The sequence below is a fragment of the Ovis canadensis genome, chromosome 7 (assembly GCF_042477335.2).
Source record: "Ovis canadensis isolate MfBH-ARS-UI-01 breed Bighorn chromosome 7, ARS-UI_OviCan_v2, whole genome shotgun sequence".
NCBI classification, from domain to species: Eukaryota; Metazoa; Chordata; class Mammalia; order Artiodactyla; family Bovidae; genus Ovis; species Ovis canadensis.
Genome location: NC_091251.1, coordinates 112,933,730 through 112,952,187, shown reverse-complemented (window position 1 = coordinate 112,952,187; position 18,458 = coordinate 112,933,730). Strand labels below are relative to the sequence as shown.

The 18,458-nt window shown below is 50.8% G+C and overlaps 1 protein-coding gene across 9 annotated transcripts in view; it reads left to right on the top strand.

Annotated features, from left to right (window-relative positions):
* RPS6KA5 (ribosomal protein S6 kinase A5) overlaps positions 1-18,458 on the top strand; it is a 189,873-nt gene that overhangs the window by 75,632 nt on the left and 95,783 nt on the right. For all 9 annotated transcript variants that reach the window (XM_069597268.1, XM_069597267.1, XM_069597275.1 and 6 more), the window contains one exon: positions 6,489-6,707. In XM_069597268.1, coding sequence (XP_069453369.1) covers positions 6,489-6,707 — 219 coding nt within the window. The remainder of the gene's footprint in view (positions 1-6,488; positions 6,708-18,458) is intronic.

The window sequence follows — 18,458 nt, the reverse complement described above, 5'->3', positions numbered from 1 at the left end:
CGTAGCCTCGGTTTTTCTCTTTTCTTTCACATTTACATTTCCGTGGCTTCTGCATACGTAATTAAATTATGTAAGAACGACATACAGGGCAGGCGCACGCCAGCCAGGCAGTGCGCGCCGGCGGCTCGCGGGAGGCGGAGCAGCACGGGCGGCGGCAGCGCACGCAGGGCCGGCCGGGGCGGCGGGCTGCAGGGCTGTCTCTAGGGTGGAGAGGCGAGTGCCCCTAGTGTCGGGAGCGTGCAGGTGGGAGTCCCCAGGAGCGCTTCTGCAGTATATATATATTTTAAAGCAATAGTTCCAGTACAGAAGTTACAAGATTGGAATAAACCCCAAGTGTGGCATGACTGGGAAGCCAGAGTGTACAGTGTATAGTGTTTAAAGCAGCATTAATAAAAGTTTGAGTGGCAGAAAACGGTGCTCTCACAGAGTGTCAGCATTCGGATCCCAGGGGGATCCAGTGTGTTCTGGGTGAGCAGAGGACTGAAGGAGTTAATCCAGGCGCCGTCTAGTTCTTAACCGTTTTCTCCAGAACAATGCATGTAAACGTAGACAGATTCTCCTTGCATTTAATCATACGGCATTGTAAGCTGATTGCATCCACAGACGGACCGTAAAAATTTTTTTTTTTAACAAATTGATCACATTTTAATGCCAATACTTCCTGAATTCAGATTTTACAAATAAAGTGAAGAGATCTGTTTAATTGTGCTCAAGATAAATCTCAGCAAGAACGCTGCTTTTGTCTAGCTTGAAAAAGTTGTTGAAGCTGCGCAGCAGCTTCCGCTGTGACAGCACGCAGGGCACCTTGCCTGAAGCCGTCGTCCTGCTTCAACTTCTCTGCGTCACGACTCACGCCAAAAGCCTGGCTCGTCATGCCCACTGCGGCCGATGGGGTCAGAGTCTCAGCTGTGGAACAGCAGGCTGAAACCTGGGCCGAGGAGCTAGACGTTTCCCCTTGACGCTGCGCGTAGCTCAGCTTACGTGACTTCCTTCATCATCGAGCCGTGGAGACCACTGTCAGCGAGGTCTGCAGCACTGCGCTGTCTGTGTCTGGTCGAACAGGATGCTGAATCCGTATTTCAGTTTGAGCAGAAATGACCTTCATAACACATCTGTAGTTTGCCCCCAACCTATGGAACTCCTCCTCCAGCTTGGAAGAAGCTTATGTGGTTGTCTGGATGCAGGCTTCTCCTTGGAGGCAGCCACCGTACCCTGTCGGTGTGGGAACACACAGCAATGTCCGTCGAACCTTAAAATGAAAGGTGCGCCTCGTTCATGTGGTCAGGCGTCTGTCAGGCACAGGCAGGAGTTAATTCTGACTATGCAGCTTGAGACTCAGCCCAGGGCCCCAGCAGTGAAGTTGCAAAGCCCTAACCACTGGCCCACCAGGAGCCCCGCTCCTTGCTGCCGTTCGGTTCTGAATGCAGTTAGTTGGTGTAGTCACTCAGTCATGAGACTCCTTGCAGACCCTGTGGATGGTGGCCTGCCAGGCTCCTCTGTCCCTGGGATTCTCCAGGCAGGAGTGCTAGAGTGGGCAGCCATTCTTCTCCAGGGGATCTTCCCAGCCCAGGGATGGAACCCAGCTCTCCCACGTACCTACTGAGCCACCAGGGAAGGCCTTTTGGAGTTTGCCTTCCCTCAGTCGCTCAGATGGTAAAGCGTCTGCTTACAATGCGGGAGACCCGGGTTCGATCCCTGGGTGGGGAAGATCCCTGGAGAAGGAAATGGCAACCCACTCCAGTACTCTCATCTGGAAAATCCCATGGACTGAGGAGCCTGATAGGCCACAGTCCATGGGGTCGTGAAGAGTCGGACACGACTGAGCAACTTCACTTCCCTTCCCTCGGTCTAATGAGCAGAGCTTCAGCGTCGTCTCACCAAGCGCTGCTAGACTTGATCTCTGGAAAACCTGTGAACTCCATGTCTTCTTGCGCTGACGTTGTAGACAGAGTATCTTGGAAAGGCCCTTTCTCCGGAGAAACTGGTAAGATCAGACAGCTGCACAGGCCTCTGTGGAGCTTGCTGGCAGTGCACCTGAAGCCATTTCATGCTGGTGCAGAGACTAGTTATGCTGAAGCCTAAAGCTTTGTCTCGGCCCAAGCTGCAGATCCCAGCTGCGCTGCCAAGCATCTGTTGTAGGGCTCCATCTGAGCACAAGTACTCTTGCTGACCTTTTTTGGCCAGAAGAGTTTTCGCCATTGGTTGCTTTTTATATTTTCCAAAAGATGCTTTCAGAATAGGCTCTACCACCATCAGCACACAGTGAGCGAAAGCCAGGAGTTAGCTTCACTGCAGGGCAGTCATTCGTCTCACTGGAAACTAAAAGGAAGTGAGACTACCACCAAGTTCAGTTGCAGTGGCCCCTCTTAAAACTCTGGAAGACACGCAGGCAGTTCTGGGCTGGATGGCACTCTTCCGCGGGAGGCCGCCTTCCTCCCTTGCTCGGCACTGACCTGCAGACCCGCTCAGTCTGGGCAGGTGGCTTCTTCAGGTCCCTCCAGCAGTGGGTGCTTTCTTCCTCCTTTGCGAAGCGACCAGCAGCCTTATGGCGGCTTCAGAAAGCAGGGCGGTTTGGAGGCAACTCTATTTTTCTTAAGCAGCCTACTCAAAAATAAGATCTTCTTTGCCTGAAATACTTGTTGTTTGAAACATTGTAAGGCACTTCTTGAATTTTATTGCTGTAAGCATCTATTGGCACGTACCATGTGATAGAAGTACCATAGCTTCAGTTAATCGTGGCAGTTATAAAAGTAAAAACTGAAGACTTGTGAGCATCAGCATACTTTTTCCCCTGACAGTTTCCTGAGAGATTAAAAACAATGCTGATGGCAGGCTGTGTCTCACCTAGTGGAGACCTTCTGGTCACCGCCACATGGCAGGAGGGTGACTGTCTGTTATTTGGCCACGCAGTGTGTGACATGGCATTAAGGGCAATTATATGTTATTTGCCCGCCTACATTAGCATCCGATGCTGTCTCACTTTTATTTGAAGTGAAATATGACATTGTTTAAAGGAACAAAAAAAAAATCAAAGAAAAATTGTTTGCAAATTCACAGTGCACCTCAAGGGAGCCTCCTAGTGGCACAAACTCTCCCCCTCACTTACTTTTAGATGGCTTAGCGAACAGGGACATTTTGCTTAGATGAGATGGTGCGACTGTATTTTTAAACATTTAAAAGGTCATTTTCTAGGAGATGAATAGTGCTCTGGTTTGTAGGTCCAGAAGGTGTAAGGACTACTGATGAATAAGGAGAAGGACCTGGTTCCACTCAAGGTGAGGCACGCTTTTGAGTATTTAGGTCCCCCATCCACAAAATGGCCTACTTTACAAAGCCTCCTCTGCTTGGAAGTGTTGCTGCTGTGTCTTTGCCATCATGGAAACAGCTGACCTGTATTGTGACTTCTGTTTAATGTCTGGTTCCTCATTTCTTTGTCTGTGAGCTCATTCACTTTAGGGAGGTGCTGGAGCGCTGCTCGGAGTGGGGTCTTAGGAGTCACGCCAGAGGGGGGGCTGTGACCTTGAGCCAGGGGCCCAGTTCTCCGTGCTCCATTTCCTCACCTGTAAAGTGGGGGTCACCCCTCACCCCCTCGTGGGGGTGCTGTGGGAGCCTCAGGGTTTGTCTCTGAAGACCAGACCCTCTAAAGTGGGGGTCACCCCTCACCCCCTCTCGGGGTGCTGTGGGAGCCTCAGGGTTTGTCTCTGAGGTGCAGGCCCTCAGCAGGCCGGCGCTCACACCCTGCGTCTGTCTGCCGTGTGAGTGGCACCCGGGCTGCAGGACGTGCGTGAGTGCTGGGAAGGGCTCCATGGCCATCTTCCAGCGATGCTGTGGAAAGAGTTTCCTTGTTGGAGAAGACAGACGGGCAGCCGTTTCTCAGGACCATGAGAGTCTGGAGACAGGAATCTCAGGACAGACATTTCGGGCGGCGTCTTGTGTGTGTGGGGAACACAGAGACCTGGTCCTTGTGGAGGGCTTGACTTCCTTCCAGAAGTTTCTGTAGCTTATTCCATGGAAGGTGTAGTAAGGACTCCTTGTTAGAATATTCTCCAGCTTCATTTCACTGCTTCTGAATAGATTGCTAGGTTCTAACAATCCTTTGACTTTTTTTTTTGGTTCACTTTTGCCTTACTAAACTCTTAATTTGTAATCATTTCATTTTCGATACAAGACACAGCCCATTTGTTAACTTCTGCTATAGTCCAGAGTATGTTCAGTATGTTTACGTATAGAATCCACACCATCCAATTTCTAGTACTCATGAAGCATGTCTCTTTCTAAAAAGAAATCACTGCGGCTAATTGAGTAGTCCTTGGAGTCACACGGCTTCCATTTGAATCAGTTCTGCCACTTTTTACCCAAGTACTCTGGCCACTTCTTTCGGTGATTCCATCTTGCACTCCCATCTGCAGAGTGGGGTTACTGACAGTGCCAGCCTCACTGGCTGCTGAGCAGCGAGCGAGTGGCTGTGTGGAGTGTGTTTATCACAGAGCCTGCATCTCCTGGTCCTCACTGACTATTCTCTCTCGCTTCTTAGGGACGTTACCACCATTCTCTGTCCATTGGGTATCACGAGTCAGCACTCACTGACTTCCTCACGTCCTGAACCGAGCAGTGTCCATGGCGTAAGAGCCCATCCCTTGATGCTGCTGCTCAGTGCTCAGTCGTGTCCAGCTCTTTGTGACCCATGGGCTGCAGCACACCAGGCCTCCCTGTCCTTCATCTCCCAGAGCTTGCTCAGACTCATGTCCATTGAGTCGGTGATGCCATCCAACTGTCTCATTCCCTGTCGTCCCCTTCTCCTCCTGCATCAGGAGTCTTTCCCAGCATCAGGGTCTTTTTCAATGAATTGACTCTAAGCATCAAGTGGCCAAAGCATTGGAGCCTCAGCTTCAGCATCAGTCCTTCCAGTGAATATTTAGGCCCTTCCCTTAAAACTGCCTTATTTGTGGGTAGGTTAGAACAGGATTATATGCTAAACACTGTTGAGGTGTGGACAGAGTCTGAGGAAGCATGGATCTGGATCAGAACTCAGACCAGCTCCAGAATGGTCTTAATGAAGGCCCTTCAGAAGTGGGACTGGGCTCAACCATCCCAGGAGGTGTTAAATTTTGAGAAGGGAAGAGACTTTATACCCTGTAGGGGTGAACTGGGGACCTACTCCTTCCCTTTATCAGTTTTTTTGTCTGCCTTCCTCCTCCTCCTTCCTCCCGCCTCTTCCTGGCCTTTCCCTGCTTCTCTAGGTGAATAAGCACAGATGTCTGCTCTGGGCACAGTATCCGGTTTGGCCGCAATGCCTCCACATAGAGCAGAGTAGCCCTGCACACAGGATTTTCCCAGCTGAGCCCAAACTTAGGGAACACGTGGCAAGGTTCACCTACTAACTTGTGAACTGCCAACCAGAGCTGTCAAGGGGATTCTGTTGGTATTGCTTGCTATTTAGAGTCTTTCAATGGCACCCCACTCCAGTACTCTTGCCTGGGAAATCCCATGGATGGTGGAGTCTGGTGGGCTGCAGTCCATGGGGTCGTGAAGAGTCGGACACGACTGAGCGACTTCACTTCACTTTCACTTTCACAGGCTTCCCTGGTGGCTCAGACGGTAAAGAATCTGCCTGCAATGCAGGAGAGACACACCCAGGTTCGACCCCTGGCTCAGGAATCTGAGGGTCTCTTTCGTTTGTACCAGGTTCGACCCCTGGCTCAGGAATCTGAGGGTCTCGTCTGTTTGTGCAGGTCAGCTCATGCTGCTTTAGACTTTTTAAGGTGAGCATAGAGGAGCACTTGAGATGCTTGATTCATGTATGTATGCGCCCTTTTTTTTTTTTAGATTCTCTTTAAGAACTATTTATATTTGTTTATAGCAGTAGCAAAATCTAGAGGTTTTATGTGACCTCTAACATGTCCTGGTTGTTCAGAATTGGACTGTGGTTAATTGGCCGTGATAACAGTAGTTACCTACAGCTAATGGCACCCCACTCCTGTACTCTTGACTGGAAAATCCCATGGATAGAGGAGCCTGGTGGGCTGCAGTCCATGGGGTCGCTGAGAGTCGGACACGACTGAGCAACTTCACTTTCACTTTCCACTTTCATGCATTGGAGAAGGAAATGGCAACCCACTCCAGTGTTCCTGCCTGGAGAATTCCAGGGACGGGGGAGCCTGGTGGGCTGCCCTCTATGGGGTCGCACAGAGTCGGACGCGACTGAAGCGACTCAGCAGCAGCAAGCATACTGAGGTGAGGACAGGAAAAGGGCGAAAGCCTTCCCTGGTCAGCAGTGGTGAGATACCTGCATTTGCGGGTTAGACCTAGAGAGATGTCTGGCATAAACTCGAAGAAATGTGTAAAAGAACCATCAGAAACGGCGCTAAGGGTCCTTTTTCATTCAGAGTATGTTCCTTTGTGCACTGTTAGCCTTCAGCCTGCACTCAATTACCTCTCTGCCTGGGTAGCCTTTTAATAACTCGTCTGACTTTTCCTTTCCATTCCAGCTTACGGAAAGGTGTTCCTCGTGCGTAAAGTCAGCGGCCACGACGCTGGGAAGCTGTACGCCATGAAGGTTCTGAAGAAGGCCTCCATAGTGCAGAAGGCCAAGAGCGCGGAGCACACGCGGACGGAGCGGCAGGTGCTGGAGCACGTCCGGCAGTCGCCCTTCCTGGTGACGCTGCACTACGCCTTCCAGACGGAGACCAAGCTCCACCTCATCCTGGGTGAGTGCCGCCCCGCGGCCCCTCCCGCTCTCCCGGGCCTTGAGCTGTGACCTGCCCCGAGGGCAGCACACCGCAGGCTTAGAAGGGTGGAGTCTTGGGACGTCCTGGTGGTCCAGTGGTTAAGACTTTGCCTTCCAAACAGGGAGTGAGGGTTTGACCCCTGCTCGGGGAACTGAGACCCCACGTGCCTCACGGCCAAAAAGATAAGAACGTGAGCAACAGGAGCGATATGGGGACACGTTCAATGCAAGCTTTAAACTGGTCCACTTCAAAACAAAAAATCTTCAAAAAACAAAAGGAGAGACGAGATCTTTTGATTTCCGTTCTTCTTTCCGTGGTGGCGTTTCCTTGAACATCCGGAATTGCTCTGGATTTGGGACCTCCCGGCCTGACGAAATCTGTGGGCCTCTTTTTCACGCTCCTTTTTAAGCTTGAACACAGGAGACATTTGTGTGGCTGCTTCCCTGGGCGGTAAATCCCATTCAGATGTGAGGAGCTGAGTGGGAAAGTGGGCCACAGTTCTCAGGAACACACAGGTGAGATCCCTACGAGTCAGTCAGCTCTCTGCTCACGCCCGCTCCCACCCACAGACGCTGTCTGAATCCTTTCCTTCATGGACTGCAGCCCGCCAGGCTCCTCTGTCTGTGGAACTTTCCAGGCAAGAATACTGGAGTGGGTTGCCATTCCCTTCTCCAGGAGATCTTCCCAACCAGGGGATCAAACCCTGGTCTCCTGCACTGCAGGCAGATTCTTCACCACTTGAGCCGCCAGGGAACCCCCTGTCGGACAGAGCTGGACTGCTGTGAGCATGTGGACCCGAAATGTCCTCTGTGCAGGTGTGAAGTCTGGCCAGGTTTCTTTTCAGGAAAGTCGTGCCGTCCTCTCTTCCTGCTGGGAGTAAATGGCAGTGCTCCTAGCATCACTCTCCTCCATCCCAGAATCTGTCTTCTGCTACGGCTGCAGTCCCACCCTGTGAGAACTTTCACTTACGTACTATAGTACCCTGGTGCTGGTCTCCTGTGGGGACTGAGTGAGGTGGAATTTCACACGCGGTGCTCTGTGAGCGTAGCTGGCTCTCTCGTCCCTTCGGTGTGCGGGCCCTCTGCTCGGTGCTGTCCTAGGTATCACTAACCCCCACAGCAGCACTGCCTCTCGCTAGAGGTGCTGAGGTGCTGGGAGCTGCATTTCCTGCAGCCGCTTACCTCGTATGAGCTTGAGAATAAAGATCGGAACTCAGGTCTGAACCGTGACGTCTGTCCAGCAGTGCCCCTTGTTTGCTCTGATGATTAGTGGCACAAACAGACTTTTCAAATGCTCTCATTTTGAAAATTATACTTTTACTAATGCTGCCTGTAATTGCTTTCCTTTCTTGAGGCCCAGTTTGCAGTGCTTGGCATGCCCTAACCATCCCAAATCTTCTGTACCCGCTAGTGACAGTCTCCCTGTCTGGCCAGGGTCCCGACTCCAGCGACCATCTGCCTGGTGTCTCAGGCCTGTACTCTCCTGTGTGTACTGTTCAGCTTTGCTGTTCACTGATTTTTAAATGCAGTTCCTTCTGTATTTTTCCCAGTAGCGTGTAATGGACAGGGCATCGTAATGCAATGGCTTCAAGATCTTTAGCATCGGAGCCCTTCCCTCAAGTGCAAACACAAGCCTTCAGTTGGAGGGCAGACAGAAGTGAGGAGCGCTGCTTGAGTCTGAGCTTCAGGGCACCGAGCCCTACCGTGTGTTTCTGGTCCTCCCCCAGTCTCAGTAGCCACGGGAAGACTCGCTGTAAATGATTCTCCTGTTCAGTGAACAAGTTTTTTCAATAAACTGGCTCATGACAGTTAGATCAGATGCCTGAGCTCATACAACCAGCGCGAGCCCCACGGGAGAGCCGGACTCCTGGGCTCTGCGCCCGCTGCCCGCCCGCCGCTCTCCTCTGTTCCCTGACCGTGCTGTGCTCCAAGTTGTCTATTGTAAATAGTGCAGTTTTTATAAATAGTACTTTTAACCTCAAAGTAGATGAGTGGCCTGTTTGGTTTTGATTTTTCTGTTGCTTCTTTGTTACTTTTGCTCGTTGTCAGCGGCCCACAAATGAACAGAGAACCCCGAACGAGAAGGCCCGTTTCTTCTGGCAGCTCGGGTAGAACGCAGCCGGGACCGTGGACTTGTCCCTCGTGGGCGAGGCAGGCAGTGCGTTCAGAAAGCCTGCCCTCCGCCTCCTCTCCCCTCAGACGCCTTTCCTCCCACCCTCTGTGTGCATGTTTGTAGTTGCTGTTTGGCTTTAAAGACAGAGCTTTTCAGAAGTCTCGAACGGGGCTCCACTGAACCGGCTCTGTGCTTCTGGTTCTGTCACCTGTCTCGTGCTTGGAGCGCATGCCAGGCCGGCCCTCCAGTGCAGTCGCAGCCTGCCAGGGCCGTCAGGACAAAACATAAGGCCGGTGGCTCACTGAGCAGAAGGGTCTTCCTTCTCGCTTCCGGTGCCTGGATGTCCAGCACCACAGCGCCAGTGGGAGTTTGCTGTGCGGGCCGTGCGCAAGGGCCTGGCCCAGCCTCGCCCTGGCTCGCGGAGGCCCCGCTGACCGCCCCTGCACGTGGCTGGCCCCCTGCAGCCACACCTCTAGTGTTGCTTCTTGTATGCGAACCTTCTCTTCTGGGGAGGACTCGAATCAGACTGGACTAGCGCTTCCCCTGGTGGCCTCATTTTAATAGCTAGCTACCTCCTTAAAAGGCCCTGACTCCCAATGCAGTCACCTGCTGAGGTACTGGCGCTAAGACTTCAGTATGCGAATTTGGGGGAGACCGTTTCAGCCCATAACTGTCTTTAAAGGTGTATTGATTAACTTTATCTAGGTTTTGTGTACTGTTAGAGATTAATGGCAAGTGTTCACATGTCAAGCAAGCTTTTCAGGGATCCAGCTGGCTGACCTTTGTTCTGATGAATAAACAAACATTATAGACCCTTTAAAAAACTTCATTTCTACTACAGAAGCAGATACATGCATGTAGAAACTGTGGCAAAGCAAAAACAAGAAAACCCTTTCAGGGCCCAGAGTTTCCCCCTGGCACCTCCCTCTGCTGCCGCCTCAGTGCTTCTTCCAGAGCCTTTTGTCTGTGTGTCTGCACACAGGTGCGCATGCCTTTCAAGATGAAGTCGTCCTGAACAAAGGATCGGTGACCGGCTTTGTTTTCTGTTGATAGATTAATGATATATGTTTTTCCTGGTCAGTAAATTTTCATTTCACTTAATATCTGGTGATACTCATTGTCTGTTGCCGCGTAGCTCTTAAAATTTCATTGCTTAAACAAGAACATGCTCTCTCGTGATGCTCTGGGTCGGCTGGACTTGCTCATGTGGTAGAGTGGAGGGCTGGCTGGGCTTGAGGGCTGAGCTGGTGCCATTCCCGTGTCTGAAAGTTGCTGCTGCTCTGGCTGAGACCCTCTCTTCCTCTGCACATGGCTCTCACCCCGCAGCGCGGCAGGTCAGCTCCTTCCCATTGTGGCCGCCTCCGGGCAGCTTGTGCAAACAGCCAGGAGGGCGAGGGGAGGGGTTGCAAGGCGCTCTGAGGCCCTGAAGCTCACACAGCCTCACTTGCAGCACAGAACCAGCCTGGGGCTAATGAGTGGGGAAGCAGACTCAGCTTCTCGCCATGTCTTTTCTTTAAATAATATTTTCTTATTCCTGATGTTCAAGCTGGTTTTAGAAAAGGCAGAGGAACCAGAGATCAAATTGCCAACATCCGCTGGATCATGGAAAAAGCAAGAGAGTTCCAGAAAAACATCGATTTCTGGTTTCTTGACTATGCCAAAGCCTTTGACTGTGTGGATCACAATAAACTGTGGAAAATTCTGAAAGATGGGAATACCAGACCACCTAACCTGCCTCTGGAGACATCTGTATGCAGGTCAGGAAGCAACAGTTAGAACTGGACATGGAACAACAGACTGGTTCCAAATAGGAAAAGGAGTACGTCAAGGCTGTATATTGTCACCCTGCTTATTTAACTTCTATGCAGAGTGCATCATGAGAAACGCTGGACTGGAAGAAACACAAGCTGGAATCAAGATTGCTGGAGGAAATATCAATAACCTCAGATATGCAGATGACACCACCCCTATGGCAGAAAGTGAAGAGGAACTAAAAAGCCTCTTGATGAAAGTGAAAGAGGAGAGTGAAAAAGTTAGCTTAAAGCTCAACATTCAGAAAACGAAGATCATGGCATCCAGTCCCATCACTTCATGGGAAATAGATGGGGAAACAGTAGAAACAGTGTCAGACTCTGTTTTTTTGGGGCTCCAAAATCACTGCAGATGGCGACTGCAGCCATGAAATTAAAAGACGCTTATTCCTTGGAAGAAAAGTTATGAGCAACCTAGATAGTATAATCAAAAGCAGAGACATTACTTTGCCGACTAAGGTCCGTCTAGTCAAGGCTATGGTTTTTCCAGGGGTCATGTATGGATGTGAGTTGGACTGTGAAGAAGGCTGAGCGCTGAAGAATTGATGCTTTTGAACTGTGGTGTTGGAGAAGACTCTTGAGAGTCCCTTGGACTCCAAGGAGATCCAACCAGTCCATCCTAAAGGAGATCAGTCCTGGGATTTCTTTGGAAGGAATGATGCTGAAGCTGAAGCTCCAGTACTTTGGCCACCTCATGTGAAGAGTTGACTCATTGGAAAAGACTCTGATGCTGGGAGGGATTGGGGGCAGGAGGAGAAGGGGACGACCGAGGATGAGATGGCTGGATGGCATCACGGACTCGATGGACGTGAGTCTGAGTGAACTCCGGGAGATGGTGATGGACAGGGAGGCCTGGCGTGCTGCGATTCATGGGGTCGCAAAGAGTTGGACACGACTGAGCGAGTGAACTGAACACACACATATATAATTGACATACAACATTATATATTACAATCGGCATACAATATTACTGTAAGTTAACTTCAGATGCACCACATAATGATTTGATATCTGTACGTATTGCAGAACAGTCGCCGCAGTAAGTCTGGCTAACAGCCATCGCCCCCATAGTTATAGAATTGTTTGCTGTTATTGTGGTGAGAACTGTGAAGGTCTCCTCTTCTGGGAATTTTCAAGTATGCAGCCCAGTGCTGCTCACCGTCGCCACTGTGCCGTGCATCGCTTTCCCGTAAGCGGTCTGTCTTTGCCTGGAGGCTTGGCCTTTGACTGCCTTCGCCCGCCTCGCCCGCGCCCCCGGCTCCTGCCTCTGGCAGCTGTCAGCCTGCCTCTTCTCGTTTCTTCCTTTGAGACTCCGCCTGTGAGGGAGATCACGCGGCGCTTGTCTCTGTGCCTGATCTCACTTGGCGTGACGCCCTCACGCCTCACCCGTGATGTCGTCGGTGGCAGGATTTCATCTTTATGGTCACATGATGCTCCGTTTTATGTGCGTGTAGAAATGCACGCAGACGCGCGCGCACAGACCACGTGCTCTCTGTTTGGTCGTTCATTCGTTAATGGGCATTTAGGGTGTGTCTCTGTCTCCCGTTGTAAGCAACGCTGCGATGAGCACGAGGGCGCACGTGTCTTTTCAAGTTAGTGCTTCTGTTTTCTTCAGAGGAACATTCAGAAGCGGGGTTGCAGGATCGTATGGTGGCTCCATTTTTAATTTTTTTGAGGAACCTCCGCACTGTTCTGCATCGTGGCTGCACCAGTTTACATTCCCACGAACTGTGCACAGGGCTCCCTTCTCTCCACATCCCCAGTAGGCTTGGCTTCGTAATGTGGCGACTGCGGAGAATTTGTGGCCATCTCCCACACAAGTGTGTATTCACATTTCACTCACTGTCCCATTAAATCCTTTGCAGCTGGTTTGTTCAAACCAGGAGGACTCACTTGGTTGTCTGCTTGAAGACTCTCAACGTGGAGTGCTCCCTTTGTTATATCCTTGGTTTATTGATCTGAAAACATATAGTGACTTTAGCTTATTCCTCTGCTGAATTCCAGCATTTGAGAAATCGGAGCTCAAGTCTTGATAAATGGACATTAGATATGTTTACTGGAACACACCATATCACAGTGCAGAAACCAACGATCTGGTTGTTAGTGATGCTCAGACTAAATTACAGAGGTGATCATCCGCTCTGTTTATAATAGAGTTATGATTTTTTTCCCTTAGAAGTGAAAATAATCTGTGATGTTTTGATACTTTATGGTTTTAACATTTAACACTTCGTAATTCATTGCTTAAATCAACTGTTTCATTGTGAGTTACAAAATTGTTTGTTGTTGTGGTGAGAATGTTAAAGGCTTACTCTCTCAGAAACTTTCAGATGTGCAATCCGGTGTTACTGGCTGCAGCCGCCCTGCCGTGCATCACGTCCCCGTGACTGACTCGCTCTGTGATGGAGCTCGAACCTTGTGACTAAAGGGTGATTTTCTAAGCCCGCCCTTCCTTCTGCATCTGTCTTCTGAAAAAGTATGGCTTTGTCTCATCCACTGTAATTTTTTGTTTACCCTGAGATCCTGAGATATAGTTTCTAATGGAAAGACCAGATGCTGTCCCTTTAATTGCCAGTATTCCAAGAAAGCAGTTGAAGAGCGTTCAGATGGGGCTGTGTTTCAGGATGCCTGATAGTTGTCTTCAGCCATAACCAGAGGCGGCCTGCTCTAGACACTGCCTGGCCTTTCTTGTTTCCGCTTCACAGTGTGTCCTGGGGCTCACTCTGCGTCCGTTCGTAAAGCTCTTGCCCATTCTTTCTTGTTCCTGCAGAGGTTTCCATTCTGCTCCATAACACACCCAGTCAGTCCCCTAGGGTGGATCCCCGGGTTGTCTCCAGTCTTACCCTTTGATCCAGAGCACACAACTCGTACATGTCATCTCCCACTTGCGAAGGAAAAGAGTAGCCTTAATTCATGGGAAGAGGGTGCTCGGTCTGTATTTTTGCATCTTCGATTTCACATATACCTTTCCACCGGGGTTTTGCCATTTACACCCCCACTAGAACTGTGCTAGAGTGCCTGTTTCTCCACAAAGCATACATAGTCTCAAACTTCGGGATATTTATCTGTCTCATAGAGAGGTGGTGTCTCAGTGTAGGGTTAATTTAAATATTTTTAGTGGGGTTGAATATATTTTCTTATGTTTAAAAGGTCATTAGTCTTTTTCTGCGAATTGTCTGTCTGTGCCCTTTGCCCATTTGTTTTCATCTCAGTTTTCTAGGAGCTTTTAGGTTAATCATTTTAATAGTCATAGTAAACCCTTCCCTGTTTTCCACTTTTGACTTTATGATGTTTTACCATGTCAAACTTAATTAAATTTTTATGGAATAGAATTTGTTTAAAAAGATCTTTATGGCTTAGGGAGTTTAAGTCAGAGTCAGAAAGATCGAAGATTCCCGAGGCTATAAGGAATCCACCAGCGTTTCTCCAGTGCTTGCATGGTTTTATTTTTTGCATGGAGAACATCCCAACACCATATACTAAAAAGTCCAGGTTTACACTGACTTGAGGTGCTGCCTTTTACGTGCCTTAAATTCTCTGCGTCTTCACGTCTCTCCTGACTGACTGACCTGTTTTGTCGAGTCATGTGCCATTACCAAACCGCTTTAGTTTATCCGAGTTTTGCAGCATGGTCTAATACTCAGAAAGTCTAGACCCCCTTGTCTTTCATTTCTATTATTTTTCAGAGTTTTTGGGGTTCCGACATGTTTGTTTACTTTGGATGTGAACTTCAGAATCAAATTGTCTCGTTTTGGAGGGGGACTTGTTCGGGTGTTTTTAATTGCCGTTGGTCTTAAATTTTAAAAAAGTAATTTCGGGAGAACTGGCATTTGCATGATGCCGGTCATTCCTGTCCAGGAGCATGCTGCGTCTCCTCCTGGGCTGGAGCCTGCTTCCCTTGTTTCCTCCTCTCCACATCTCCTAAGTCGGCCTTAGGCAGTCGGTCCGCTGTTGCTGCTGTCGGGAGGGCCCTTCTTCCCGCGGAGCCTCTGGCTGTGAGTTTCCGTGCGCCCGCTGCCCGCTTGGTGTCAGCTGTCTTCGTGCCCATGCTGTCTCTCAGCCTGCCTGCAGCGTGCCGTTGGCAAGTGTGCACTTTCTTAGGCTCAGAGTTTTGGTGAGGGAGTGGGTCGTGGAGATTCACAGGCATCCTTTCTGCTCTTCACGATGTTTTGGGAGCAGACATGGAAATCCAGGGCCAAGTCGTCCTCACGCTTCTTCTGGGGTTCCTGGCTCACTGGGGATTACCAGGCTTGTTCCTTTGGATGAACGGTGCTTGTGGGCACAGGCGTCTCCGCATGCTGAGCTTACCGCCTGCGGGCACGCGCGTCTCCACGTGGTGAGCTTACCACCTGCGGGCACAGGCATCTCCACGCCCGGGCTTACAGCCTGCAGGCACAGGCGTCTCCCCGCAGCGAGCTTACCGCCCGTGGGCACGGGCGTCTCCCTGCCTGGGCTTACCGCCGTCTTGGGCGCTTGCAGCTGCCGCCCCGTCTGTCTCTGCAGGCGCCGCGCGGTCGCCCCCGGAGTGCGCTCTGCTGCGTGTGACGGCCTCCACCCATTTGTGTCCGCGTGCTGCCCTCTAAGTCAGGGGTCCGCGGCAGTGCGCTGTTTGGTCTCTGGACTATAATTTGTTGGCCCCTGCAGTGAGCGCATCTAAGTCGCATCTGTGTTTTTCTTTAAACTCTACATCATGAACGTCAGGCTTTGTTTTAATCTATATCTGATGGCATCATGCAGATTGGTGGGTTTTTGAAATATTTTTTTAGCCTCTCCAAATCTTACAACATGGAGCCCATTCCTCTTTTTATAACTTTTTCTTTTTATCTCTCTGCCTGGTTACAGCAAGAAATATGAACATATTTTCATCTGTTCTCTTTCTCTCTCTTAAAACTCATATTCATTTTAGCTGTCAGTGGGAGGGAATTCTATGTAGAAAATAATTTGGGAAAACAATTTTTCTTTGTCAGTTATAATTTTGTCAAAATACCAGCTGATCTGTGACTATGTAAACTGTCAGATTAATCAGTAGAGTTCACAAGACACTGAAGAGGCAAATCACGAAGGTCCTTATAAAGGTGATGCTGAGGAGCAGTCTCAGTGACGAACGCCGCCCCACCTGCCTTCCAGACAGTTCTGTCATTGTGAGTCACCCTTTCAACAAGAGCTCAAAGGCATTTAAGACATTGAAGTTTCACTTTTGAGTATTAATTTCATCTCAGAGATTGCAGGGGTGAGGATACTTGCTGAGATGGTGACAGTGAGAACGGTCCGTGATCCAGCTACAGCGCAAGCGAGACAGACCGCAGCTGAAGGAGCTCCTTCACTAGATACAGCTGACGCGTAGCACTGGGCCTCATTCAGAACTTCATAGTGATTCTGATGCCCCGGAGTGCATTTGCAAGAGGTGCCGTCAGAACATTGAGCTAAAACCGGAAGAAAAATTGAGATGACTCCGGCATGACATGAAAAGAAATTGCCATCAGGTGTGTGTGAGACGTGGCATGACGCCTGCTCCTGAGATTCAGGAGTGAAAGGAGCAGTCAGGCACCGTTCAGGGGAGGAAGCGCAGGGGGAGTGCAGGCCGGACGCGAGGGGTCCAGGAGGAGGAGGAGAAGCTGTGTGAAGGGAGAATAAGATGGAGAGCAGGACCTGGCTGGGGATGAGGAGGGCCTGAATGGTGTGAGATGCAGAGTAATGGCAGTTAGCTCTTTGGAAGTTGCTACCATAAGAAATACAAACCAGAGAAGTTCTGAAGAGGATTTGAGATGAAAAGGCTAGATGACTGGAGATGGGTCAGAGTGTTCCTAGGTCTAAGTAGGTGTTTGGAGGCTGAAAGTGAAGCAGAGACACTTTCTTTGGATGCAGGAGACCCAGGATTTGGCCCTTCTTTCTGTCGGTTTACTGGCCGCTTCCTCTCCTGCCAGCAGATTTCCACGCGTTTGTGTGAGCTAGGCGGAGCCTCGGAGAGCGGGCCAGGCCCTTCCGTGGCTGCCCTGCGTCCCCAGTGGAGACTGACGCCGTCGGGTGGAGAGCGGGCCAGGCCCTTCCGTGGCTGCCCTGCGTCCCCAGTGGAGACTGACGCCCTGCGTCCCCAGTGGAGACTGACGCCGTCGGGTGGAGAGCGGGCCAGGCCCTTCCGTGGCTGCCCTGCGTCCCCAGTGGAGACTGACGCCCTGCGTCCCCAGTGGAGACTGACGCCGTCGGGTGGAGAGCGGGCCAGGCCCTTCCGTGGCTGCCCTGCGTCCCCAGTGGAGAGTGACGCCCTGCGTCCTCAGTGGAGACTGACGCCGTCGGGTGGAGAGCGGGCCAGGTCCTTCCGTGGCTGCCCTGCGTCCTCAGTGGAGAGTGACGCCTTGCGTCCCCAGTGGAGACTGACGCCCTGCGTCCCCAGTGGAGACTGACGCCGTCGGGTGGAGAGTGGGCCAGGTCCTTCCGTGGCTGCCCTGCGTCCCCAGTGGAGAGTGACGCCGTCGGGTGGAGAGCGGGCCAGGTCCTTCCGTGGCTGCCCTGCGTCCCCAGTGGAGAGTGACGCCCTGCATCCCCAGTGGAGACTGACGCCGTCGGGTGGTGTCTGCAGTTTTCAGTGACACTCCAAGGCTCAGGGTCTCCGCTGGACCCCGGTTTCTCCATCTGTTAACAGAACGTGTGTATCTCTGGCAGGGCTTCCCTGTTGGTCTGGGGGCCAAGAGTCTGCCTGCCTGTGCAGGGGACGGGTGCATCCCTGGTTCAGGAGGATTCCCCACGCCACAGCCACGTGGCCCTCGTGCCATATCCACCGACCCCGAGTGCTGCAACCACTGAGGCTTGAGCCTGGGGCCTACGGGCCGCAGCAGGAGGGGCCCCCATTCACCACAGCTAAGACTCAGAGCAGCCAAAAATAAATACATCAAAATAAGTACGTTAACAAAGAAGAACCACGGCCAGTGGAGAGGTTCGGCTTGAAGTCGGGTTAGATGCGCAGCCGGAACCATCCCCAGCTAGCTGACAGTGTCTTTCTTCTCAACAGAGTGAGTGTTTCCATGTTCTTAATGCCCTAATACAGTGATGTTAATAGTGTGATCAGGAAAAGTTGTTGCAGATACTTAGAGGTGGCTTCGAACACCTAATTGTTTTGTTTTGAAATGTAAATAATATGTACTTTAAAATCAATAATTTTGATTGAAACAGATGTTGTTTGTCCTAATGTTAATTCCATAAGATATGTTTGCCTTAGTCCCTTGGACTGCAAAGAGATCAAACCAGTCCATCCTAAAGGAAATCAGTGCTGAATATTCATTGGAAGGACTGATGCTGAAGCTGAAGCTCCAACACTTTGGCCCTTGATTCGAAGAACTGACTCATTGGAGAAGACCCTGAAGCTGGTAAAGACTGAAGGCAGAAGCAGAAGGAGACAACAGAGGATGAGATGGTTCAGTGGTATCACCTACTCAATGGACATGAGTTTGAGCAAGCTCTGGCAGTTGGTGATGGACAGGGAAGCCTGGTATGCTGCAGTCTATGGGGTCTCAAACAGTTGGACGTGACTGAGTGACTGAGCGGAACAGGTATCTGACATGTTATGCTAGTTTAAAGTACCCAATCTGCTGTATGGATATAGGGCTTCCCAGGTGGTGCTAATGGTAAAGAACCCGCCTGCCAGTGCAGAAGACAGAAGAGACACGGGTTTAATGTCGGGAAGACCCCCTGGAGGAGGGCGTGGCCCCCCGCTCCAGGACTCTTGCCTGGAGAATCCCATGGACAGAGGAGCCTGGTGGGCTACAGTCCATGGGGTCACATAGAGTCAGATACAACTCAGCAACCAGGCACG